General features: G+C 51.7%; 2 protein-coding genes across 10 annotated transcripts in view; one reads left to right on the forward strand and one right to left on the reverse strand.

Moving 5' to 3' along the window:
* tmem221 (transmembrane protein 221) overlaps positions 1-6,840 on the forward strand; it is a 19,378-nt gene extending 12,538 nt beyond the window's left edge. Inside the window, exon 3 of the mRNA XM_086004429.1 lies at positions 5,774-6,840. Within this exon, the coding sequence (XP_085860555.1) occupies positions 5,774-6,273 (500 nt within the window). The 3' untranslated portion in view covers positions 6,274-6,840. The remainder of the gene's footprint in view (positions 1-5,773) is intronic.
* Positions 1,827-26,270, reverse strand: borcs8 (BLOC-1 related complex subunit 8). Of its 9 annotated transcripts, none has more exons than XR_015080507.1 (7): positions 26,135-26,253; positions 22,981-23,093; positions 19,939-20,003; positions 17,940-18,047; positions 13,436-13,505; positions 8,817-8,896; positions 2,413-2,499 (listed from the first exon to the last, which is right to left on the reverse strand). XR_015080507.1 is itself a non-coding variant. In XM_086004433.1 (6 exons), the coding sequence occupies exons 1-6, from the start codon at positions 26,169-26,171 to the stop codon at positions 2,413-2,415; spliced, it is 480 nt and encodes a 159-aa protein (XP_085860559.1). In that variant the 5' UTR covers positions 26,172-26,250; the 3' UTR covers positions 1,827-2,412. The 9 variants fall into 9 exon arrangements, 7 of the variants coding, with proteins under 7 accessions (XP_085860559.1, XP_085860560.1, XP_085860561.1 ...); XR_015080508.1 differs by having other exon boundaries at positions 13,436-13,463; positions 26,135-26,249; XM_086004433.1 differs by lacking the exon at positions 8,817-8,896 and having other exon boundaries at positions 1,827-2,499; positions 26,135-26,250.
* Between the last annotated feature and the right edge of the window lie 44 nt (positions 26,271-26,314).

Here is a 26,314-nt window from a genome sequence, read left to right on the forward strand (position 1 = left end):
CAGCGTAACCCTCTATTCCCTTCTCCCTCATGTGCTTCTCCAGCCTCCCCTTAAATGCATCCATACTATTTGCTTCAACCACTCCCTGTGGTAGCAAGTTCCACATTCTCACCACTCTCTGGGTAAAGAAGTTTCTCCTGAATTCCCTATTGGATTTCTTGGTGACTATCTTATATTGATGGCCTCTAGTTATGCTCTTCCCCACAAGTGGAAACACTCTCTCTGTATCCACTCTATCAAAACCTTGCATAATTTTAAAGACCTCTATTAGGTCACCCCTCAGCCTTTTTTCAAGAGAGACCCAGCCTGTTCATCCTTTCCTGATGTGTATACCCTCGCATTTCTGGTATCATCCTTGTAAATCTTCTCTGCACCCTCTCCAGTGCCTCTATATCCGTTTTATAATATGGCGACCAGAACTGTACACAGTACTCCAAGTGTGGCCTAACCATGGTTCGATGCAAGTTTAACATAACTTCTCTATTTCATTGGCTGTTCACTGCTTTGGGACGTCCTGAGGATGCAAAAGGTACTATATAAATGCAAGTTCTTTCTTTCTTCCTACGGGCAGCCATCTCACCTGTTCTGGCCGCTCGTCATGTACGAGCCTGGACTTCGAGGGTCAGCAGGCTGTCTGACTGTGGGGATTGGAGGGCCATCACAGCCGAGCGCAGTCCCGTCCTTGCCCTTCGTCCACACATGCATTTCTTCCAACAAGAGTTGCTGGCTAGTGATAAGTAGCTGGATTCCCAGTCTTCCCCAAACCTGGAGGACAAAGGTGCATTTACCCACTGGGCCGGCAGAGGGCCTTGGGCCCACTGGACCGGCAGAGGGCCTTGGGCCCACTGGGCCGGCAGAGGGCCTTGGGCCCACTGGGCCGGCAGAGGGCCTTGGGCCTTCTCCTCATGACCAAGTCTGGTGACCCCGCCCTCTCTTCCGGGTTCTTCGCCAAGGCCGATCTGAAACTGACCACCAGGAGGTGCACAGGAGCAGCCTTAGGGTGCTGAGGCCAACTGCAGCACCCCTACACAGGTCAACCAACTCCACACAGGCTGGCAATCGCACCCAGGACCTTCCCGGTCGTAGCATCCCATTGATGTTGTCCTCGGCACTTGGCCTTCAGATCAGGACCACAACAAGTGCAGGCAAATTGTGGGAACAGACCTGCGTCTAGCCAGTCCATGGCACAACGCCTTGGCACCATCAGTATCCTGAAAGACTGAACAGGCTAGGACTCTTTCCTGGAGAAAAGAGAGAGAAGGCTGAGGGGTGACCTAATAGGGTAGACGTAGAGAAGATGTTTCCACTTGTGGGGGAGACCAGAACTAGAGGCCATCAATATAAGAGAGTCACTAATAAATCCAATGGGGAATTCAGGAGAAACTTCTTTACCCAGAGAGTGGTGAGAATGTGGAACTCGCTCCCACAGGGAGTGGTTGAGGCGAATAGTATCGATGGATTTAAGGGGAATCTGGATAAACACATGAGGGAGAAAGGAATAGGATACTTTGATAGGGTGAGATGAAGAGGGGTGGGAGGAGGCTCGTGTGGAGTATAAATACCGGCACGGAGCAGTTGGGCCAAAGGGCCTGTTTCTGGGCTGTAAATACTTTGTATTTATTTATATTTATATAAATTTATATTTATATTTATACTTTGTATTTATATTTACTTCTGTGCTGGAAACGCTACGTAATTCTATGTAATCCACCGCACGGCCCTCCAAACACAGTGGGGTGGAGACCCGGTGAGAAGTTCACTAATGTGTGGGATGGGGGTTCGGCTGCACTAAAGGCAGCAAAGCATCCTGTTACCAAGGCAGTTCAGTCTTTCCATCCATTTATTTATTACAGTACTGGTGCACAAGGTGCTACAGTCAATGCAAACCCCACCCCCCCCCCACAAAAAGTACACAGAAGAATCGTCAGGTACTCTCCCGAGATCTCTCGGCAGTCTCTGTATCCTGAGGACGGGAGTGCGGATTTTCAAGCAAATCAACCGGAAAATCTTTGTACAGAAGCCAGACCTTTGTACCCGAGCCTTCTCAACACCGTGGGGAGAATGTGGGTGGAAAAGGGGGCTGATTTCCTTTGTGCAAAATCTTATATACACACATACACACACACAATAGTGCAACATTTTTTTGGGACGGAGAGGCAGGCTATTGCGATAGGGTGCGACTTATCTGCAGGTGCGACTCAGCTTCTGTGGAATAGCTTCTTCAGTGCTGTCGTAAAGTGCTGATGGGAAGAATTCAAAGCTGTTCCTTTGTAAAGAGCTGCGCTCGGCAAAGAGGTTTTTCTGTTAACGCTTGTGAAAACACACACACACACACACACACACACACACACGTGTAAACACACACACACACCCACGTGTAAACACACCAGTGCCGTTAACTGTCCAACTCCTTCAGAACCTTATCCCATCTGATCCGTTTTGTTCGCGTGGCCCGGAATGAGCTTTGCGACCATTGTTCACTGAATACACCATCCAACACTGCGGAGAAACCCAAAAAAAACAAACATCAGCCGCGTTAGTGTTACAGCGCGGCGCCCTTCAGTGACTCGCTGGCTAAGCGAGCTGCCAGGTGGGCTACTGACCCATAAAGAGGGGAGGGTCCCCCGGGTCTGATCCCTGATCCCGCCCAGGACAGCAGCTGGAGCACTACAACTGGCCTCAGCACCCATGAGCTGGGAGAGGAGGGGGTCAACCAGGGTTCCTACTCCAAGATCTGCGATGATCTGGAATGCGCTGCCTGAAAGGGCGGTGGAAGCAGATTCAGCAGTAACTTTCAAAAGGGAATTGGAGAAATACTTGGGGGAAAATGTGGGACTAATTGGACGGCTCTTTCAAAGAGCCAGCATGAGCACGATGGGCCGAATGGCCTCCTCCTGTGCGGTCTAATTCTGATACGTAAAGTCCAAAGATGTGCGGGTTAGGTTGATTGGCTATGATAAATTGACCCTTAGTGTTAGGGGGATTAAATACGTGGGGTTACGGGGATAGGGTGGGATATGTAGGGGTTACGGGGATCGGGTGGGATATGTGTCGGTGCAGGCTCGATGCGCCGAAATGGCCTCTATCTGCACTGTGGGGTTTCGGTGTGTGATTCTGTGTAAATAGTGCAAATAAAGGTTGCCGCAGTTCTGATGTCCCACCAGTAGATGGCGCTAAACTGGCGAGCGTGCTGCTCGTGCAAACTCTCGCACGTCAGGAGTGCATGTTGAGAAATTGAGTGTGCACGGCCCACGATTAGCGCTATGCTAATTTCGTGATACGCACTCTCGGCAGGTGGGGCTCTGCACCAAGAGGGCATGATTGGGAAACTTACCCTTGCATTTCGGAAAGGGGTTCAATTAACTTAGCGAAAAGGTTACATTTTACAGTGTGTCAGCTTGGCTCAGTCGGTAGCACTCATACCGGTGCGCCAAACCCCATGAGGACTTGAGCACATAACCCAGGCGGACTCACCCCGTACAGTACTGAGGGAGGCGCTGCACTGTCGGAGGTGCCGTCTTTCGGATGAGACGTTAAACCGAGGCCCCCCTCTACCCTCTCAGGTGCACATAAAAAAATCCCACGGCCACTATTTCGAAGAGCAGGGCACTTCTCTCAGGTATCCTGGCCAACATTTATACCTCAATCAACATCACCAGAAACAGGTTAAAGGGTCATTTGTCGCATTGCTGTTTGTGGGATCTTGCTGTGTGAAACATGGCTGCCATGTTTGCCTACATTACAACATTTATACAGCGCCTTTCACAACATCACGACGTCCCAAAGCACTTTACAGCCAATGAAGTACTTCTTGAAGTGTAGTCACTGTTGTAATGTGGGAAACGCGGCAGCCAATTTTACGCACTGCAAGCTCCCACAGACAGCGATGTGATAATGACCAGATAAACTGTTTTTAGTGATGCTGATTGAGGGATATATATAGGCCCAGGACACCAGGGAGAACTCCCCCTGCTCTTCTTTGAAAAGTGCAATGCGATCTTTTACGTTCACCTGAGAGGGCAGATGGTTTAACGGCACCTCAGACAGTGTAGCACTCCCTCACCGAGGAGAGTCAGCCGGGATTATGGGCTGAAGTCTCTGGAGAACTGAACCCACAGAGTGCTACTAACGAGCGATCGGTGGCACCTTCAAAAGCGACATACACTTCGACACGGCAATTCTGTGAAGCATTCTGCTGTGACCTGGTGCTGTATCAATACAAGCGTTTGAGGGAGACAGCAATTCTGAAGAGCAGGCCTGGAGCAAAAACCGAAACTCCTTCCGCGGGCCAGAATACAGCTCGGACACAAGAGAAGTACACAATACCACACCTCAAGGGATTCCCCTCGCCTGACATCATCAGAAAGGATTCATGTTTAAGATCCTCAGAGCCCCAAGGAGCAGACAATACGTGGGAATGTTTTGGAATACAAAAATTATCATTTAAGTTCCTGTGAAAAATGAATTGGTCCAATCCCCAGTCCATGTCTCCGAATCTCAGCTGCAATGCATAAAAACAGGAGGAGGCCATTCAGCCCCTCGAACCTGTTATCTCTGTCTCTCTGGTCCAGCAGGCGGCTCCCTTCTGAGGTTGGGACAGTGTGAGGGAGCTTTACTCTGTATCTAACCCGTGCTGTACCTGCCCTGGGAGTGTTTGATGGGACAGTGTGAGGGAGCTTTACTCTGTATCTAACCCGTGCTGTACCTGCCCTGGGAGTGTTTGATGGGACACTGTAGAGGGAGCTTTACTCTGTATCTAACCCGTGCTGTACCTGCCCTGGGATTGTTTGATAGGACAGTGTAGAGGGAGCTTTACTCTGTATCTAACCCGTGCTGTACCTGCCCTGGGAGTGTTTGATGGGACACTGTAGAGGGAGCTTTACTCTGTATCTAACCCGTGCTGTACCTGCCCTGGGAGTGTTTGATGGGACAGTGTAGAGGGAGCTTTACTCTGTATCTAACCCATGCTGTACCTGCCCTGGGAGTGTTTGATGGGACAGTGTAGAGGCAGCTTTACTCTGCATCTAACCCGTGCTGTACGCCCTGGGAGTGTTTGATGGGACAGTGTAGAGGGAGCTTTACTCTGTATCTAACCCGTGCTGTACCTGCCCTGGGAGTGTTTGATGGGACAGTGTAGAGGGAGCTTTACTCTGTATCTAACCCGTGCTGTACCTGCCCTGGGAGTGTTTGATGGGACAGTGTAGAGGGAGCTTTACTCTGTATCTAACCCGTGCTGTACCTGCCCTGGGAGTGTTTGATGGGACAGTGTAGAGGGAGCTTTACTCTGTATCTAACCCGTGCTGTACCTGCCCTGGGAGTGTTTGATGGGACACTGTAGAGGGAGCTTTACTCTGTATCTAACCCGTGCTGTACCTGCCCTGGGAGTGTTTGATGGGACAGTGTAGAGGGAGCTTTACTCTGTATCTAACCCCGTGCTGTACCTGCCCTGGGAGTGTTTGATGGGACAGTGTAGAGGGAGCTTTACTCTGTATCTAACCCATGCTGTACCTGCTCTGGGAGTGTTTGATGGGAACAGTGTAGAGGGAGCTTTACTCTGTATCTAACCCGTGCTGTACCTGCCCTGGGAGTGTTTGATGCTGACACTGTATGCCTCAAATAAAAGGTGTTCACCTTAATAGACACAAGAAAAAATTAATTGAAAGGCACAACCTTTAGCACTTGCCCAGTGACAGGACTAATGCTCAGACATTTGATCGTGCATTACTCTCGGCCCTGTGGGACTTACATAAAGATTTCTGTGCTTTCGTTCCAGCTCTCTCCATTTACGTGCTGCTGGAGTTTGAGAAGGAGAGCGCAATAGCGAGTGCCAGTGTCCTCGCCACTGGGGCGCTGGCGCTCTCCATCATTGTCATCCACGCCTTGGCGAAGGCTTGGTGCACGAGCAGGGCCGGTCTCCCAGAGCGTGGTACCACCTTGTTCGAGAACAACCGCGCCCCGAGAGGCGGCTGGCCGGAGCCTGACCCGGAGCGTCCGGTCCACGGGGAGGAGGAGGAGGAGTCATCGCGCCTGCCCGCCTTCCGCCGGGAGACGGCCTACGAGCGGTACCGCGAGCAGAAGGCCTTTTATGTGGCCACTTCGGCCAGCCGGGCCGGCCCCGCGGTGACGGGACGAGACCGGTACGGGCGCCCGCGGGCGCTGTCGGCGGGACGCGGTGTGCCGTGCGCCGCACCCTGGGACGGGGTGACGCACGAAATGAGGCGTGTGCTGGCTCGCAAGGGGACCGTCTGCAGGAAGGACTCAACACTTGTCTGAGCCCCGGGTCCCCAGCGGAGACGGGACCGGGGGGGAGGCAGGTGGCAATAATGGCACAGATCCTGTCGGAGCAGGGGCATCTCACGGCGTGACCCCGTTAGTTAAGACTTTTAACCCCCCCCCCCCACCTCACCCTTCAGCTCGGAGAAAGATTTTGCCCAGCGAGTTGCTGAGAGTGCGCGGCGAGGGCAACGGGACGTCTGGGACTTTAGTGAACGACGGGACCAACAGACTATCCCCCATAACCAAGGGCCGAGAAAGGAACAGAGCGATCGACGGAGGAGGAAATAGAGTGAATTCGAGTCAAAATCAGTGGCAGAAAGAGAAAGAGAAAGAAGGGAAGTAAGACTGAATTAAGAGAGAATAAAGACAGAAAGGAAAAGTAAGAAAAAAATATATAAATTTTAAATTTTAAAAACTGCTAACAACAATTTACTACCTGTAGGAATCAGACTCCACAGTTTTAATTGTTCTTTTTCTGGGCCGGAGAGGTTGAGTGTCATTGTATGAACATAAATCTCCTCATTAAAAAAGTCTTTACGCTGTTAAGTCGCAGCGCTAACTTTCTGCGGCGAGTTTAATTAATGCACAAACGCAGCAATTTCATAAACCTCACGGGGAGTTTTGAGGGCGCGCTGCCATTTACGCGAGGCTGGCGGTGGAGTGGCGCAAATCGTCCGGCAACTCGTGGCGATTCGCAACTCGCCGGGTATCTCTCTCCTCGCCACAAGTTGCCGGGACGATTTCCACATCGACACTGGCAAGTGCAATTAAACTCGCCATTACTTTGGCAGCAAATTCTGGGCCAATTGTTTCCCAGGTGGGAGTCCCATCTTCATCTGGCGGGGAGAACGGGTCAGAAGCCTCTACAAAGCGCAAGAAGTACTGTAGCATAGTGGTCATGTTATTGGACGAGTAATCCAGAGGCCTGGACTAATTACCCACAGATCCGAGTTCAAATCCCACCAAGGCAGCTGGGAAATTTAAATTCAATTAAATAAATCTGGATATTTAAAAAAAAGAAGCTAGTATCAGTAATGGCAACCGTGAACCCATCTGGTTCACTAATTTCCTTTAGGGGAAGGAAATCTGCCGTCCTTACCCGGTCTGGCCTGTATGTGACTCCAGACCCACAGCCCTCTGAAATGGCTCAGCAAGCCACACAGTTGTATTCAAGAAGGTAGCTCACCACCACTAAGGGCAATTAAGGATGGGCCTTGCCAGCGACACCCACGTCCCCTGAATGGTTCCAAAAAAATGTACAGGTAGAGAAATTTACTACATTCGATTACTGATCGGGGCATTTTTTTTTTTTTTTTTTACTTAGAACAGTGGCAGGTAGAGTTAACTGAATGGGGAGAAGAATGTCTTACTTAAAGTGCTGTTAATTTATAATCTAAGAAAACTGACTCCCTTTGCAGCTAAATAAATATAAATATTTTTTGGACTATTGCACTAACTCATGCAAGGTTAAGGTGAAGCTGCCAGCTGCCCTCCGGGAACCACTCCTTCACGAGCGATCCCAGCAGGCTGCTCGACTGCGTAGGGCATCACACCCGAACCCGAGCCCTTTTCCAGCTGCCGTCACAGGGTAGCGATCTGCAGTGGGAACCTCTGACTGATTTTCCACCTCCACCCCCCCTTCCCCCCCCTCCCTCCCCCTGCCCCAGGGGGGTTCCGAGGCTGATCGTAGCATCCCCACACCTTCCCTGGGTCAGATGAACTAACTCAGCATCAGACTGGGGGCTGGAAATTTGGCACCACTCCGTGCTTGCTGTCCTAACCTCACCTGGAGCTCCAGCACACTACACCTCGGCACACCCTACCACACTGTTATTTCAAGTGGTCGCTACAGTGTGTCTTGCAATAAGTTTGGATTTAAATCAAGCTGGCTTTGTTTCGGAATTCCAATTCCCTCCTGCCCCCTCGAGGTTCGGAACCCGTGCTGGGGAACGCAAGTATCGGCCGGCTATTTGACTTGGGAAGGCATCGCATCTGAGCTCTGTGGCCTCTTCCCCACCCCCACCGCCCCCCCCAGCTTCCACACACACACGGACACGCACACTTTCCAGCAGCGATCGCTGGATAGTGATTAAGAGCGAGATCCCAAGCTAATTTCCGCCCCCCGTCCCCGCACCGCCTTTCCCAACCCCTGGGATGCTGGGGCCAATTCTAGTGTCGCTCCCAACAACCTCCGCTAACTGTGAACAGACTGGTGATCAAAGCAAGAGGCAGCCCCTTTAGCTGAGCAGGGGGGCGAAGGAACAGAACTAATTTTTGACAAAGGTTTATGCACAGATGTTAATGTCTGCAAAAAGCAATGTCGAGCTGGGTGGGGGGTGGGAGGGAGGGGGATTTACAAATGACACGCGAGCCACATCTCCGGGAATCCCAAGGAAGGGGCTCGTTTTTCCAAAGGGATACAGTGGCGACCACGTGGGTGGACGAGCTTCCAGCCTTGCTCATGTGGTCAAGTGGAGGCCAGGCGCTCTTGGGGAAGGGGGACGGGATGAAGGAGAACAAACAGCTTGCCTGTAGCTCACCTGGCTTTTTGAAGACAAGAATGGCGCTCACACGACTCATTCTCTTCAACCCAAGCTCAGGACATTCTTTGCATCACTTCCTGTGGTGGACAAAGAAAAAATGCCATGGTAACTGTTGTCCAATCAAAAAATAAACTATGCACGTGCATAATTTAAATTTCCTTCCCCCTCCCCACCCACCCCTTATTTTGATGTTTTCCCTATACAGAAAGTGAGGCAAAAAGGAAGAAAGATTGGCCCCTTGACCAGTCAGAGAGCGTCAAGCGTCTCGGACAGTGACGGGTTGGGTCTGTTGGGCACCGATCCAAATAGCCGGGAACCTTCAACTTATCTCCACTGTGATTTGAGTTGTCTTTCATAGAAACATAGAAAAATAGGAGCAGGAGTCGGCCATTCGGCCCTTCGAGCCTGCTCCGCCATTCAATATGACCATGGCTGATCCTCTATCTCAATACCATATTCCCGCTCTCTCCCCATACCCCTTGATGCCTTTTGTGTCTAGATTCCAAAAAACAATAACTACTACTTTAACGTAGTAAAACATACCAAGGCGCTGCACAGGAGTGTTATAAAACAAAATTTGACACCGAGCCACATAAGGAGAAGTTAGGGCAGATGACCAAAAGCTTGGCCTAAGAGGTAGGTTTTAAGGAGCGTCTTAAAGGAGGAAAGAGAGGTAGAGAGGCGGAGAGGTTTAGGGAGGGAATTCCAGAGCTTAGGGCCCAGGCAACAGAAGGCACGGCCACCAATGGTGGAGCGATTAAAATCGGGGATGCTCAAGAGGGCAGAATTAGAGGAGCGCAGATATCTCGGGGGTGGGTTGGGGGTTGTTGTGGGGCTGAAGGAGATTACAGAGATAGGGAGGGGCGAGGCCATGGAGGGATTTGAAAACAAGGATGAGAATTTTAAAATTGAGGCATTGCTTAACCGGGAGCCAATGTAGGTCAGCGAGCACAGGGGGCGATGGGTGAACGGGATTTGATGCGAGTTAGGACACGGGGCAGTGAGCACAGGGGGCGATGGGTGAATGGGACTTGGTGTGAGTTAGGACACGGGGCAGTGAGCACAGGGGGTGATGGGTGAACGGGACTTGGTGCGAGTTAGGACACGGGGCAGCGAGCACAGGGGGTGATGGGTGAACAGGACTGGGTGTGAGTTAGGACACGGGGCAGTGAGCACAGGGGGTGATGGGTGAACGGGACTCGGTGCGAGTTAGGACACGGGGCAGTGAGCACAGGGGGTGATGGGTGAACGGGACTTGGTGCGAGTTGGGACACGGGGCAGTGAGCACAGGGGGTGATACGGGACTGGGTGTGAGTTAGGACACGGGGCAGTGAGCAAGGACACGGGGCAGTGAGCACAGGGGGTGATGGGTGAACGGGACTTGGTGCGAGTTGGGACACGGGCAGCCGAGATTTGGACGAGCTCAAGTTTACGTAGGGTGGAATGTGGGAGGCCAGCCAGGAGTGCGTTGGAATAGTCAAGTCTAGAGGTAACAAAGGCATGGATGAGGGTTTCAGCAGCGGATGAGCTGAGGCAAGGGCGGAGACGGGCCATGTTACGGAGGTGGAAATAGATGGTCTTAGTCATGACTGCCGTTTAGTCCTCGTGTCACCAGGTTGAAGCCGCCCTCCATGTTACCCCCTCCCCCACCTCCTTTCTCCCCTTCATTCACCAGCGGCTCATCGCTGGTCAATCTCCTTCAATTCTGGCGGAGCGGCACGGTATGTATCACTTTCACCACCGAGGGTCTCGGGAGGGTTCAACGATCTCCCACCGACTAGCTGGGGGGGAGGGGCAGTACAGCTTAGCTCCCCTTGCTGCCCGACAGGCCGTGCTTCCCTCACCTCTACCTGCGACCTCTCTCAGTCACAACCATAGAAACATAGAAGATAGGAGCAGGAGTCGGCCATTCGGCCCCTCGAGCCTGCTCCGCCATTCAATGAGATCATGGCTGATCATCCAAACTCAGTACCCTGTCCCTGCTTTCTCCCCATACCCCTTGATCCCTTTAGCCTTAAGAAATATATCCAACTCCTTCTTGAATATATTTAATAAGTTGGCCTCAACTGCCTTCTGTGGTAGAGAATTCTACAGGTTCACCACTCTCTGGGTGAAGAAATTCCTCCTCATCTCTGTCCTAAATGGCTTACCCCTTATCCTTAGACTGTGACCCCTGGTTCCGGACTCCCCCTCCATCACTCTCGTTTTCTTCTCCACTTTGTTGGTTAATGCTCCGTCAAATTTCATCTCCTAAATTCGAAATGCCGCATCCCACGCGCTCTCTCTCCCTGGGGGTTGGCAACCCTCCAGGATTTAAAAAATGAATCACCAGGCCCCTGCTGCCAGCAACACCCAGGAGAAAAGTCAAAGGGACGTTAAACAAAAATTGTGTGCGTTTTTTTTTTGTTCCATTACCGTTGAACATTTATTAGTTGTAAAAATATTGAGAGACGGTTTAAAAAAGGGCTGTTTGACGGACAGTTAAGCATCCTCCAATCGGGTGAATGAAGAGCCCGTTTGCAAATGGTATGTTGGCCTTCATAGCGAGAGGATTCGAGTACAGGAACAAGGATGTCTTGCTACAGTTGTACAGGGCCTTGGTGAGACCACACCTTGAGTATTGTGTGCAGTTTTGGTCGCCTTATCTGAGGAAGGATGTTCTTGCCATGGAGGGAGTGCAGCGAAGATTCACCAGGCTGATACCTGGGATGGCAGGAATGACGTATGAGGAGAGATTGGGTCGATTGGGCTTATATCCGCTGGAGTTTAGAAAAATGAGAGGGGATCTCATTGAAACTTATAAAATTCTAACAGGACTAGACAGACTAGATGCAGGAAGGATGTTCCCGATGGTCGGGAATTCCAGAACCAGGGGTCACAGTCTAAGGATAAGGGGTAAGCCATTTAGGACAGAGATGAGGAGGAATTTCTTCACCCAGAGAGTGGTGAACCTGTGGAATTCTCTACCACAGAAGGCAGTGGAGGCCAACCTATTAAATATATTCAAGAAGGAGTTGGATATATTTCTTAAGGCTAAAGGGATCAAGGGATATGGGGAGAAAGCAGGGACAGGGTACTGAATTTGGATGATCAGCCATGATCTCATTAAATGGCAGAGCAGGCTCGAGGGGCCGAATGGCCGACTCCTGCTCCTATCTTCTATGTTTCTATATGTTTCCCATTGGCCGCAGGGAGGTGGAGCGCTGAGGATGGACGTGTTGGGTGACCAATGGCGGGAGCGGCGGGGGGGGGGGGAGAGAAGAAAACCTCCAGGAACCATCCAACCAGAGTTGGCAACCCTAAGCTCTCCCTGCACTCCAATCGAGACTCGTCGCTCTTAACTCATTCTCTCTCGGGACCTCAAAACCGTAGAACTCCCCAGCCCCCTCATTCTTCCCTTTCTCCTCCTCCTCCTCCTATCTACGGCCTTTTGAAACCCAAGCTTGGTGTCATCACTTCTCGATTTTACCTCATCTCCTCCTCCACCCCTTTCGACCGACGTTCCCTCTAAGCTGTGTGGCCGCCCAGCTCTCTGCTGGTCCCGCGCAGCCCGGGACTGGCTTTTGCCAATGTTAAAGTTCGTGCATGCACGAAAACGGTGAATGGGCCGCTCACCCAAAACCAAAGTTAGGGGGAGCATTGCTATCGACCTTTCCTGCATGGAGGCCCTCGCCCCTACACCTCAGCTTCGCATCCATCACCTTAAAATTCACTCCCTCCACCACCGGCGCACCGTGGCTGCAGTGTGTACCATCTACAAGATGCACTGCAGCAATTCACCAAGGCTTCTTCAGCAGCACCTCCCAAACCCGCGACCTCTACCACCTAGAAGGACAAGGGCAGCAGGCGCATGGGAACACCACCACCTCCAAGTTTCCCTCCAAGTCACACACCATCCTGACTTGGAAATATATCGCCGTTCCTTCATCGTCGCTGGGTCAAAATCCTGGAACTCCCTCCCTAACAGCACTGTGGGAGTATCTTCACCACACGGACTGCGGCGGTTCAAGGCGGCGGCTCACCACCACCTTCTCAAGGGGCAATTAGGAATGGGCAATAAATGCCGGCCTTGCCAGCGACGTCCACATCCCACGAACGAATATAAAGAAAAAATAACAGAATGGTGCCAGTCTCTCTTGCGCGACAATCATGCAAGACGGTCAGCCGGACTGTGCTGTTGTTGTCCCTGCACCCGCGTGCCCACCTACTGATCGTGGGGCGATTGAACAGCCTGTGGGAGGAGGAAAATGGGAGAGAAAAAATATAAACCTTGGCACAAGAGCAGACCTTCCAACCTTGAGGTAAATTCCATTCGAGCGACAATAAGACCAAGTACCAAAGGCTTGAGTTAACCAAATTGGCCGGTGATTCAGCGGCTGCTTTAGGCCCACAGAAGCTTTGAGCTGCCACTAATCGGTTTGATACAAAGTATACCAGTAAACAAAGACAAGTATATAACGATTAAATCATTTGAGGAGATGGCTCGGAAAAGATGGCACGTTGGAAGGTCTGCGGTGGCCAAAGTATTCATCAAGATTCAACTGTACTCGAGGCCGAGTAGGCCCCAAGCCTGGCACTAGATTTTTGCTTGTGCCCCCGATTTCAGCAGTACTAACCTGGAAAGGGAGGGGTGCACGCTTGGCTCTGCACTCAGGAAGAAGAGAAGGAGGGAGGTTCAGGAACTGCCTGTGTAACAATGGAACTGTAACAGACACTCACATCACTAAAGCTGCATGCAGCGAAGGGTAAATAAAAACTAAAATGGAAGTGCAACATAAACACTGGAGTACTGAGGGTGCATTTTAACATTGTGCATTTAAAATCCAGTTACAAGCGGGGCAGGAGCTTCACCCTGCCGCGCATCGCAATCTCGTCTGCCCTTTAGACTCTGGCGATCTATCAGCCCACAAATGCTTGGGGTCGAGATGGATAAGATTTCATTCAGAAAATAACATTTTAGGAGGTCAGTATACGAGTAACTTGAGACATGGCGTGTGGTGAGTGTAACACGCTTGGGAAGAAAAAGGTGACTTTGGACCTCTGGTTCCCAAAGCTCTCCACCACTCGCCTCAAGAACATAAGAATTAGGAGCAGGAGTAGGCCGTATGGCCCCTCGAGCCTGCTCCGCCATTCAATAAGATCATGGCTGATCTTCGACCTCAACTCCACCTTCCCGCCCGATCCCCATATCCCTCGATTCTCTTAGTATCCAAATATCTATCGAGCTCAGTCTTGAATATACTCAACGACTGAGCCTCCACAGCCCCCTGGGGTAGAGAATTCCAAAGATTCACCACCCTCTGAGTGAAGAAATTTCTCCTCATCTCAGTCCTAAATGGCGCACCCCTATCCCAAGACTATGCCCCCTGGTTCTAGACTCTCCAGCCAGGGGGGAACAGCCTCTCAGCATCTACCCTGTCAATGCCCCTCAGAATCTTGTACATTTCAATGAGATCACCTCTCATTCTTCGAAACTCCAGAGAGTATCGGCCCATTCCACTCAATCTCTGGGTCTGTTGTCGACTCATTGATAAGAGATTGATTGCCATGATTAGTCATTGACTCCATTATCGTCAGCCAGAATTTCTGCCCTTCATTGCAGTTCAGTGACCTTCTGTTGCAAAGTGCATGTGGACGCAGGGGGGAGGACAGGATAGAGCTCCGGTGCAATGCCCCCCCACAGTCGAATAACTTCCTGACACTCGTTCCCGAGGCTCGCTCATGAAGAACGGCCGCTTGTAGGGAGGTATAAGTGGACAGGGGCAGCTCCCACAGAACAGGACCCCAGCAAAAGAGGACTTGTTCAGAAGAGGTTGAAGGGGGGAGAGGGGTGGACCGACTGCTTTAATTTCTTCAAAACCTGAAGTTAAAGAGCTCCTGGGGCCTCCCCAGCAGATGCACCATCAATACAACACTGACTCCAGAAAGCAGTTCCACTTTCTTCCCTCATTCAAGTAAGCCTTTTACTGAGCAAAAGGTTTGTCTTGACTGAGGAGCATGAATGTCTGGATGGTTTGACACAATCCAAGTGTCTCTGCACAGAGGTTTATCACGGTTTCCCACCCACACCCTCCCCACCATTCCCCCCCACACCTAAATAATTTAGATGCAGGACTGCTCGTGAGGCTGATGGGAGTACGGGACACAGGAAGAGGTGTAAAGGGGTTACACACACACACAATATAAAAAGGATGCCACTTTATGCTGTAATAGACACTCAGTACTCACAGGACTAAGAAACAGCTACAAAATAAAATATTAAAACTCAATACATCAAACTAAACAGGCCTCCCAGGGGGGTTTCATTAAATCAGCACATCACCGCCATCATCTTTGTAGCATATTTTTCTCTGTATCTTATTAAAAACCGTCAAGAAAACTCACTTTCTGTCGTCACTTATTTTTGGTCACGCCTTTCTGTCAACGCGTACCATTGTAAATTGCTATGTCAACATTTCCCATTCAATTTTCCTATGTCAACTGTCACGCTGTACTTGCAGGCTCTGGCCCTTAAGTGGCGCTGCAAAGTGATTATTTCTTTCCTCAGAACCGCCCTTCATTTTGTATGTAAAATAAAACTTATATTCGTCAACTGACCGTAGACAATGCTACAAGCAACTTACAAGCACGTTCGCAACGGCAAGAAATCAACCTCAGCTCTGATGCTCCGTGCTGTACGGCCGCCTTGCGGACTGCGCCAATGCCGGTGCCGCTGAGTGGGTCTCGGGCAGCCGTTGGCAACACCGACGACAGACTGAGGCTGGCAGCTGGGAAGACCCACCCGGTGAGCCCTAAAATGTAGCGGGATGAGTCACAGAGGGGTAATTTGTCACGTGTTCTTGCTGGGTGGGTGGGGGTGGGCAGGGAGAAATGCCCGCCGGTCGCGCCCGTTGGGAATCGCAGTGCATACCGCCTACGAAATCCCCCCTAACGCACGGACCAGCGGGAAGACTCCAAAATATCCGATGTGCATTTTAATGTACTACTGAGATTTTTATAGCACATTGGGGCGAGGGGGAAGAGTTGCGATGGGCAATGAGGAAAAAAATCCCAGCAGCACCCGCAGTCTCTCTGCCGCACCTTCCCTGAGATGGCATCACTGATGCTGCTGACACGAAGCGGATGTGACGCATGGGGGAAATAAAAAAATTTTAAGGTCCCATCTGCCACTCGTCTGATGACCCCGCAGAAACCCAGCTACGCCGCTAGATATCCAACTCTGCACGTCACGGGGTGAACACTGCACAGCAAGGCCATCAAAGGAATGAGGTTCTGCCTCATGACTAGTCCAACGATCTGCTCACCTCGCCTTCTCCTCCACCCGCCGTGAACTTCAGCTCATCCAAAACTCTGCCACTCATCATAGAAACATAGGAGCAGGAGTCGGCCATTCAGCCCTTCGAGCCTGCTCCGCCATTCAACGCGATCCTGGCTGATCCTCTATCTCAATACCATATTCCCGCTCGCTCCCCATACCCCTTGATGCCTTTTATGTCTAGAAATCTATCTATCTCCTTAAATATATTCAGTGACTTGGCCTCCACAGCCTTCTGTGGTAGAGAATTCCACAGGTTCACCACCCTCTGAGTGAAGAAATTTCTCCTCATCTCAGTCCTAAATGTCCTACCCCGTATCCTGAGACTGTGACCCTTCATTCTAGACCCCCCCCCCCAGCCAGGGGAAACATCCTCCCTGCATCCAGTCTGTCTAGCCCTGTCAGAATTTTATACATTTCAATGAGACCCCCCTCATTCTTCTAAACTCTAGTGAATACAAGCCTAGTCGACCCAATCTCTCCTCATACGACAGTCCTGCCATCCTAGGAATCAGTCTGGTGAACCTTCGCTGCACTCCCTCTATGGCAAGTATATCCTTTCTTAGGTAAGGAGACCAAAACCGCACACAGTACTCCAGGTGTGGTCTCATCAAGGCCCTGTATAACTGTAGTAAGACATCCTTGCTCCTGTACTCAAATCCTCTTGCAATGAAGGCCAATATATCATTTGCTTGCTGCACCTGCATGTTTGCTTTCAGTGACTGGTGTACAAGGACACCCAGGTCCCTCTGTATTTCAACATTTCCCAATCTATCACTATTTAAATAATACTCTGCCTTTCTGTTTTTCCTACCGAAGTGGATAACTTCACATTTATCCACGTTATACTGCATCTGCCATGTATTTGCCCACTCACTCAACTTGTCTAAATCACCTTGAAGCCTCTTTGTATCCTCCTCACAACCCCACCTAGTTTCGTGTCATCAGCAAACTTGGAAATATTACATTTGGTTCCCTCATCCAAATCATTGATATATATTGTCATCCCTGAGCTACAATGGTGCCTGTTCCCCTGAGGATGCCTCAAATTAAAAATTCTCATGTTTATATTCCCTCAATGACCTTTACCCCTCTCTCTCTAACCTCCAGCCCTACAATTCTCCCTTCACAAACACTCCCTTCCTCCGATTTAGGCCTCTTGCACATCCCCCTCGCCCTGCGCCCCAACATTGGCGGCCGTGCCTTCAGACACCTCGACCCCACGCCCTCGAATACCCTCCCTACAGCCCTTTCGACTTTTCGTCTCCATCTCCCTCTCCTCCTTCACCACCCATTTTGGTCACCCCTCTTAATACACGTCCTCCTTTGGTTCGGAGGCCCATTCTTTTTTTCTAAATGACACCTTTCCGAAGCGCCTCAGGATATTTTGATGTGTTAAAGGTGCCATGCAGTCAAGTTGTTGTTGCTATCTTATTTTTGGCCACGCCTTTCTGTCAACGTGTGCCACTGTAAATTGCTATGTCAACATTTCCCATTAAATTTTCCTATGTAAACTGTCACGCTACAGATGCAGGTTCTGGCCATTGAGTGGCGCTGTGAAGTGATTTTTTTTTTCTTCTAAAGTTGAGAGGTCATTTTAGTCAGGCCGGCTGGTTTCAAGTCCAATTCTAACCTCGCCACAATACAATAAACCTCCATGACTACCCAGGTCTGGTGTGCTGCTTTTAATGACTCCCCCGCCCCCGACACACACTGACCCAAACTGACGGTGGAATGATCAAAATGAAAGGATAGAGGATGGAAACAATGGGCGCACCAAGCAGAACCCACGGCCCTCACAGTACCTGCGGCTCTGCAGAGAGCTCATCTGGTCCTTGATGCTGATGGCTTGTCGGAGCAGCCCCTCGATGTTCTTGAAGTAGGCCCCACTGTTGGACATGCTTTTCACCGCGCTACAGAGGGAGTGGGGGAAGAAAAAAAGGCAGAATTAACCCTTTCAGGATAGGTGTCAGCTGTGGCTCAGTGGGTAGCGCTCTTGCCTCGGAGTCAGAAGGTTGCGGGTTCGAGTCCCCACTCCAGGGACCTGAGCACAAAAATCTGGGCTGACACTCCAGTGCAGTGCTGAGGGAGTGCCGCACCGTTGGAGGTGCAGTCTTTTGAATGAGACGTTAAACCGAGGTTCTGTCTGCCCTCTGAGGTGGACGTAATAGATTCCACGGCAATATTCGTAGAAAAGCAGAGTTCTCCCTGGTGTCCTGGCCAATAGTTATCCCTGTCTCCTAGGTTTGTTGGCCGTAAGGTTGCTATGTAAATGAGTCTCAACCCAGGGCCAGGCCCCAGGGGTTATGGACCCACAACACAAAACTGACACCATTTGCCAATATCACTCAGAGACAAGAGAGTTGATGGGTGAAATGGAAAAATGCCACACTGGTGCAGATCAGAGTCACACTGTTGGGAGCTTTACTCTGTATCTAACCCGTGCTGTCCCTGCCCTGGGAGTGTTTGATGGGACAGTGCAGAAGGAGCTTTACTCTGTATCTAACCCGTGCTGTACCTGCCCTGGGAGTGTTTGAGGGGACAGTGTAGAGGGAGCTTTACTCTGTATCTAACCCGTGCTGTAGCTGCCCTGGGAGTGTTGGATGGGACAGTGGAGAGGGAGCTTTACTCTGTATCTAACCCGTGCTGTACCTGCCCTGGGAGTGTTTGATGGGACAGTGCAGAAGGAGCTTTACTCTGTATCTAACCTGTGCTGTACCTGCCCTGGGAGTGTTTGAGGGGACAGTGTAGAGGGAGCTTTACTCTGTATCTAACCCGTGCTGTAGCTGCCCTGGGAGTGTTGGATGGGACAGTGGAGAGGGAGCTTTACTCTGTATCTAACCCATGCTGTACCTGCCCTGGGAGTGTTTGATGGGACAGTGTAGAGGGAGCTTTACTCTGTATCTAACCCGTGCTGTACCTGCCCTGGGAGTGTTTGATGGGACAGTGTAGAGGGAGCTTTACTCTGTATCTAAACCGTGCTATACCTGCCCTGGGAGTGTTTGATGAGACAGTGTAGAGGGAGATTTACTCTGTATCTAACCCGTGCTGTACCTGCCCTGGGAGTGTTTGATGGGACAGTGTAGAGGGAGCTTTACTCTGTATCTAACCCGTGCTGTACCTGCCCTGGGAGTGTTTGATGAGACAGTGCAGAGGGAGCTTTATTCTGTATCTAACCCGTGCTGTACCTGCCCTGGGAGTGTTTGATGGGACAGTGTAGAGGGAGCTTTACTCTGTATCTAAACCGTGCTGTACCTGAAACGAGAGTTCTTGATGGTGAGATTATGTCCCCAAACTGGGCAAGTGTTCCATCCTCTGGCACCAACATCCCTCACCTTGATGTGCATAAGAATAAAGACATCCATTCACAGTACAGTCTCTGTATATGGCTCGATTAGAAGGGGTTACAGATATTTCTCCCCGCCTCCCTTGAAGGCGGTGCCCCCTGCTGGAGTTCAACTTCCACAGACTTGGGATGCACACCAGTACCCCACCTAGGCACGCAAGTCAAAGCCAGTCAGTGAGTGCTGGCTGGCTATTCGACAATGGGAGCTTCACAGGCCAGTAAAATGCGTTTTTTATCCGCTGCCCGTACATGGACGCGCTCTCCAACAGAGGTCACTGGACAGACATCTGGAGGGGGAATCCAACCTTATTGGAGCCAAGTGCTATTATAGCATCTCCTACTGTCACACCCCGCTGCAATCAGCTTACGTAGCACAGACTGGGGTCGAAGCGGGCAACTTGCGCTCAGTACACGTTGAAAACATTCCTTCAACCTCTTTCTCCGCCGAGGAGTCTCACCTGCAGGCGTATTCGACGGTATATATCGCACCTTGGCACTGTTCCTCCACGCCTTGCATGTCTGTCTGCAGGGGAAACAAAAGCATGCGGATCTAACAAGGCCAACCCTGCTGATTAAACAGACATCATTTTACTTTGAGGCTGAGGGATCCTTTTTTAGGTCCCTTTCATGGAGCTACTCTGAGCAGAACTGTCACTGTTAACACACCGGGGCTCCGCGTGCCCATAAAATCAGCCCCATTTACATTGTGGGACGGTTTCCATGCGACTGGGGTACCGACACAAAACAATATCTGAATGTGAGTGTGAGTGTGTGTGTGTGTGTGTGAGAGTGCGTGTGTGTGAGACTGTGTGTGTGAGTGAGTGTGAGTGTGAGTGTGAGTGTGAGTGTGAGTGTGTGCGTGTGTGTGTGAGAGACTGTGTCTGTGTGTGTGTGTGAGTGTGAATGTGCGAGTGCGAGTGCGAGTGCGAGTGCGTGTGCGTGTGACTGCGTGGGACTGCGTGGGACTGCGTGGGACTGTGTGTGTGTGTGTGTGTGTGTGTGTGTGTGTGTGTGACTGTGCGAGGGCATTTACCCGCGATTGATTGCGTGACTCCCGCGGGTGATCGTGAGTATACTGTCATTCGCGTGTGACTGTGAGAGTGCTGTTACCCGCATGTGATTGTGTGTTTGCTGTGTAGAGGTGCTTTTACACACTGCTTCTTCTTCTTAGGCAGTCCCTCGGAACCGAGGATGACTTGTTCCACACTAAAAATGAGTTCTCAGGTGACTGATGAGTCCAATGCGGGACCTACAGTCTCTGTCGCTGTTGGGGTTGTCCATGAGGGTCCTGACGTTCCAGGCCCCGAACTTCATTTTAAAGGGTGGAAGATGCCTGTGCGTGAATTCTTTTAACATGGGTGGCCGTTGCACACCAGCTACCACACGGCCTTGACAGAGCAAGGTCTTGGTCCAATGTCAAGGGGATCCAAGACGATTGGAGACCAGGCTCTGCTACATTGGCCTAGCACACACACACACAAACACACTCCTACTGTTCTCCTCCCTCCTTCCCACAGGTCCTCTCTGCCTGGGTTTCACAGGCTATAACCCTGTAGTAACAAAGGCATTAAACATTAACAGATGCATCAACTGTTAAACTCAACCCGGTGCTTCCTGTGGAGTCCAGCAGTTCCACCCTAGTTATTGAGTATGAGGCTTCAGGAAAGGAGAAGAAAAAAATTGGGGTTGGGAAACACACGAGGATTGCAGCCGACCCCCAGTTGTGCGGTTCTCCCTCCCGGCGTAAACAGCCTGACCGTCAGCACACGGACGGGACTGGTGAACTCGTGAAGGGGGGAGGAAAACATCACTGCCCACCTTACCCCCGTTATTCTGCTGCTCCCCAGTCAGTTACATGGTGGGGCGGGGGGTGTGGGGGGGGTTAGCGATCTGCAAGGTGCCAACATCCCTATAGCAGGAGAACCTGATGCTGTCCCTGGCGGCTCAGCACAAACCGGGACATTTTCCGCGGCTTCAACCTGTCTGGCTGATCCCAGCCAGGACTAACAGCAGGGGACAATGTGGTCGGGTTTCGGTGCCTTTGGGGTAACAAAAGTGCGGGGAAGGAAGGGGTAAAAAAAAAAAAAAATCAGAAACAGGCCTGCTCATGGTTACTGCCCAGGAAGTCCTGCTGCAAAGCTCACAATTGTGTAGAGCAGGGTCGGCAATGATGGCTCCTGCAGTCAAATAGCTTTTGCCAACACCGATTACCTATTAGTGGGGAGGAGCGGGGGGGGGTGAGAAGGTGGGGAGGGGGGAGGAGTAGGAGGAAGGCAGGGAGGAAGAGGAGGAGGGGGGAAGGAGGAGGATGGAGGAGGGGGGGAAGGAGGAGGATGGAGGGGGGGGGAAGGAGGAGGATGGAGGGGGGGGGAAGGAGGAGGATGGAGGGGGGGAAGGAGGAGGATGGAGGAGGGGGGAAGGAGGAGGATGGAGGAGGATGGAGGGGGGAGGAGGAGGGGGGGAGGAGGAGGGGGGGAGGAGGAGGGGGAGAGGAGGAGGGGGAGAGGAGGAGGGGGAGAGGAGGAGGGGGGGGAGGAGGAGGGGGGGGAGGAGGAGGGGGGGAGGAGGAGGGGGGGAGGAGGAGGGGGGGAGGAGGAGGGGGGGAGGAGGAGGGGGGGGAGGAGGAGGGGGGGAGGAGGAGGGGGGGAGGAGGAGGGGGGGGAGGAGGAGGGGGGAGGAGGAGGGGGGGGAGGAGGAGGGGGGAGGAGGAGGGGGGGGAGGAGGAGGGGGGAGGAGGAGGATGGAGGGGGGGGGAGGAGGAGGATGGGGGGGGGGAGGAGGAGGATGGAGGGGGGGGGGAGGAGGAGGATGGAGAAGGGGGGGAGGATGGAGGAGGGGGGAGGATGGAGGAGGGGGGAGAGGATGGAGGAGGGGGCGAGGAGGAGGGGGGCGAGGGAGGGGGGCGAGGGAGGGGGGGCGAGGGAGGGGGGCGAGGGAGGGGGGAGGGGGAGCGAGGGAGGGGGGGAGGGGGGGCGAGGGAGGGGGGGCGAGGGAGGGGGGGCGAGGAGGGGGGGAGGGGGGGCGAGGGAGGGGGGGGGAGGAGGGGAGGGAGGGGGGAGGAGAGGGAGGGGAGGAGGGGGGGAGGGAGGGAGGAGGGGGGGAGGGAGGGGGGGAGGAGGGGGGGAGGAGGGGGAGGGAGGGGGGAGGGAGGGGGAGGGGGAGAGGGGGAGAGGGGGAGGGGGGGAGGGGGAGGGGGGGAGGGGAGGGGGGAGGAGGAGGATGGAGGAGGGGGAGAGGAGGAGGAGGGGGGAGGAGGAGGGGGGAGGGGAGGGGGGAAGGAGGAGGGGGGGGAGAGGGGAGGGGAGGGGAGGGGGGAGGGGAGGAGAGGAGGGGAGGGGAGGGGGGAGGGGGAGGGGAGGGGGGAGGGGGAGGAGGAGGGGTGAAGGAGCGGGTGCGGACGATCTGACTGGTTATTTCCTGCTGGTACTGGACAATCAGAATTGGAGCAGGTATAACTGAATTGCAAGCCAATAATTCCCCGGCACTCACGCTCTCCTCACCTTGTGCTGCACCAGCTCCGGGAGGGATCGGCGCACGTGCTCCTGGAGTCGGTACAGAGCCACCGAGGGCTCGTTGGCCAAGAAGTACATACTCTCTGTGAATTTATCTGTAACTGGATGAGAACTCAGGAGTTAGACCAGGTGTGATTCACGGGGCTGCCCCGCTCTCGGGAAGGCAGCACCGCACGATTTAACCGGCACAGTATATCGAGATAACAATAACAACTTGCATTTATATAGCGCCTTTAACGTAGTAAAGGATCCCGAGGCACTTCACGGGAGTGTTACCAGAAAAGAAAATGGAGACCGAGCCACATAAGGAGATATTAGGACAGGTGACCAAAAGCTTGGTCAAAGAGGTCGGTTTTAAGGAGCGTCTTAAAGGAGGAGAGAGAGGCGGAGAGGTTTAGGGAGGGAATTCCAGAGCTTAGGGCCCAGGCAGCTGAAGGCACGGCCGCCAATGGTGGAGTGATGGAAATCGGGGATGCGCAAGAGGCCAGAATTGGAGGAGCGCAGTGATCTCAGAGGGTTGTAGGGCTGGAGGAGGTTGTAGAGATAGGGAGGGTGGGCGAGGCGGTGAGATTTGAACACGTGACAATGTCCTTGCTGGTACATCGAGATTCAGCGAGCGTGCGTCACCACAAGCCACACACTGTCACCTGCTTCGTGTCACCTCTACAGCGAGCTTGATGCAAAACCTGGGAGCTCTAGCCCCACATCTAACCCGTGCCAATCCTGCCCAGGGGGCACGAAACCTGTACCAAACCCAGATCGAACCGGAGGGAGAGAACATTAGCCCGAAATCTAATCTTTACTGAGTCTGTGCCATACCTGACCAGGGATCACAAACCCTACAAGTGGATGTAAAATATTCCACAGCACTATTCGAAGAACAGGGAAGCGTCCTGGGGCCAATATTTATCCCTCAACCACCATCACTAAAAAAAGATGATCTGGTCATTATCGCATTGCTGTTTGTGGGACCTTGCTGTGCGCAAATTGGCTGCCACGTTTCATAAGAACATAAGAATTAGGAGCAGGAGTAGGCCGTACGTGATTCAATAAGATCATGGCTGATCTTCGACCTCAACTCCACCATCCCGCCCAATCTCCATATCCCTTGATTCCCTTGGTATCCAAAAATCTATCGAGCTCAGTCTTGAATATACCACATTACAGCAGTGACTGCATTTCAAAAAGTACTTCATTGGCTGTAAAGCGTTTTGGGACCTCCGGAGGTCGTGAAAGGCGCTGTATAAATGCAAGTCTTTCTTCAACAATAACTATGCGCTGTCGGCAGTGAGTTCATAAAAAAACAATCTCACTACAAATATCAAACAGAGGACATCTTCTCCACACTACATTTTATCATTGGAAAAAAAAGGAATGGATTGAAATCATTCTACTGTAGTAAATCTTTTTTGCACCTTCTCCCGTGCCTCTATATCCTTTTTATAATATGGAGGCCAGAACTGTGCACAGTCCAAGTGTGGTCTAACCAAGGTTCGATACAAGTTTAACATCACTTCTCTACTTTTCAATTCTATCCCTCTAGAAATGAACCTCAGTGTTTGGTTTGCTTTTTTTATGGCCTTATTAGCCGGTGTCGCTACTTTTAGTGATTTGTGTATCTGTACTCCCAGATCCCTCTGCCCCACTTAAGACACTTATTTTCCAAGCAGTATGTGGCCTCTTTATTCTTCCTACCATAATGTACCACCTCACACTTATCTATATTGAAGTTCATTTGCCAATTACACACCAAGCTTATGAACATCTTCCTGTATTTTGTGGTAGTCCTCCTCTGTATTAACTACACTCCCCCAGTTTCAAAATTGCACTTCCGATTCCAGAGTCCAAATCATTTATGTAAATAGCCAACATCATCGATCCCTGTAGAAATCCACTTAGACTCATAGAAATTTATGGCACAGGAGGAGGCCATTTGGCCCATCGTGTCTGTGCCGGCCGAAAAAGAGCTCTCCAGCCTAATCCCACTTTCCAGCTCTCGGCCCGTAGCCCTGCAGGTTACGGCACTTCAAGTGCATATCCAAGTACTGTTTAAATGTGATGAGGGTTTCTGCCTCGACCACCCTCTCAGGCAGTGAGTTCCAGACCCCCACCACCCTCTGGGTGAAGAAAGTTCTCCTCAACTCCCCTCTAATCCTTCCACCAATTACTTTAAATCTATGCCCCCTGGTTATTGACCTCACTGCGAAGGGAAGTAAATCCTTCCTATCCACTCTATCTAGGCCCCTCATAATTTTATACACCTCAATTAAATCCTCCCTCAGCCTCCTCTGTTCCAAAGAAAACAACCCCAGCCTATCCAACCTCTCCTCAAAGCTAAAATTCTCCCGTCTTGGCAACATTCTCGTAAATCTAGTGTCAGCTGTGGCTCAGTGGGTGGCACACCCGCCTCTGAGTCAGAAGGTTGTGGGTTCCGAGTCCCACCCCAGGCACTTGAGCACAAAAAGCTAGGCTGACACGCCGCCCAGTGCAGTGCTGAGGGGGCGCTGCACTGTCGGCAGTGTCGACTTTCAGATGAGACGTTAAAACCGAGGCCCCGTCTGCTCTCTCAGGTGGATGTAAAAGACCCCATAGCACTACTTCGAAGAAGAACTGGGGCCAATATTTATCCCTAAAAATCAACATCACCAAAACAGATTATCTGGTCATTATCACATTGCAGTTTGTGGGAGCTTGCTGTGCGCAAATTGTTTGCCGCGTTTCCCACATTGCAACAGTTACTATGCTTCAAAAAGTACTTCATTGGCTGTAAAGCACTTTGAGACATCCGGTGGTCATGAAAGGCGCTATAGAAATGCAAGTCTTTCTTTAAATCTCCTTTGCACCCTCTCTAGTGCAATCACATTCTTCCTGTAATGTGCTGACCAGAACTGCACACAGTGCTCTAGCTGCAGCCTAACTAGCGTTTTATACAGTTCAAGCATAACCCCCCTGCTCTTGTATTCTATGCCTCGGCTAATAAAGGCAAGATGGCCAAATGACAGTCTGAGCAGCTGCCCTTAACCCCTTACTCTCTGTCTTTGTACCTGATTCTGGTTCCTTGCCCCCCTTTTTGACTGCAGCTGCTCAAAGCTTCCCCACCCCCCTCCCTCAAGGTTTTATTTTGTGTAAATGAAGCTCTCACCCTTCTTAACTTTCAGCTGCATCTCTGGATCCTCCATCTTCAAGCACAATCTGCAAAGATGCACACAGCCACTTCCTGCCCCCCTCCCTCTCCAGGAAATGCTCGCCCACTCTGCCTTCCCTCTGGAAAACCAACACCATCAACAACAGTTCCACCCCTCTCTCACACCCTGCCCCACCG

Source organism: Somniosus microcephalus, chromosome 13 (assembly GCF_052327205.1).
Source record: "Somniosus microcephalus isolate GS21.2 chromosome 13, FLI_Smic_1.0, whole genome shotgun sequence".
In the NCBI taxonomy this organism is placed as follows: Eukaryota; Metazoa; Chordata; class Chondrichthyes; order Squaliformes; family Somniosidae; genus Somniosus; species Somniosus microcephalus.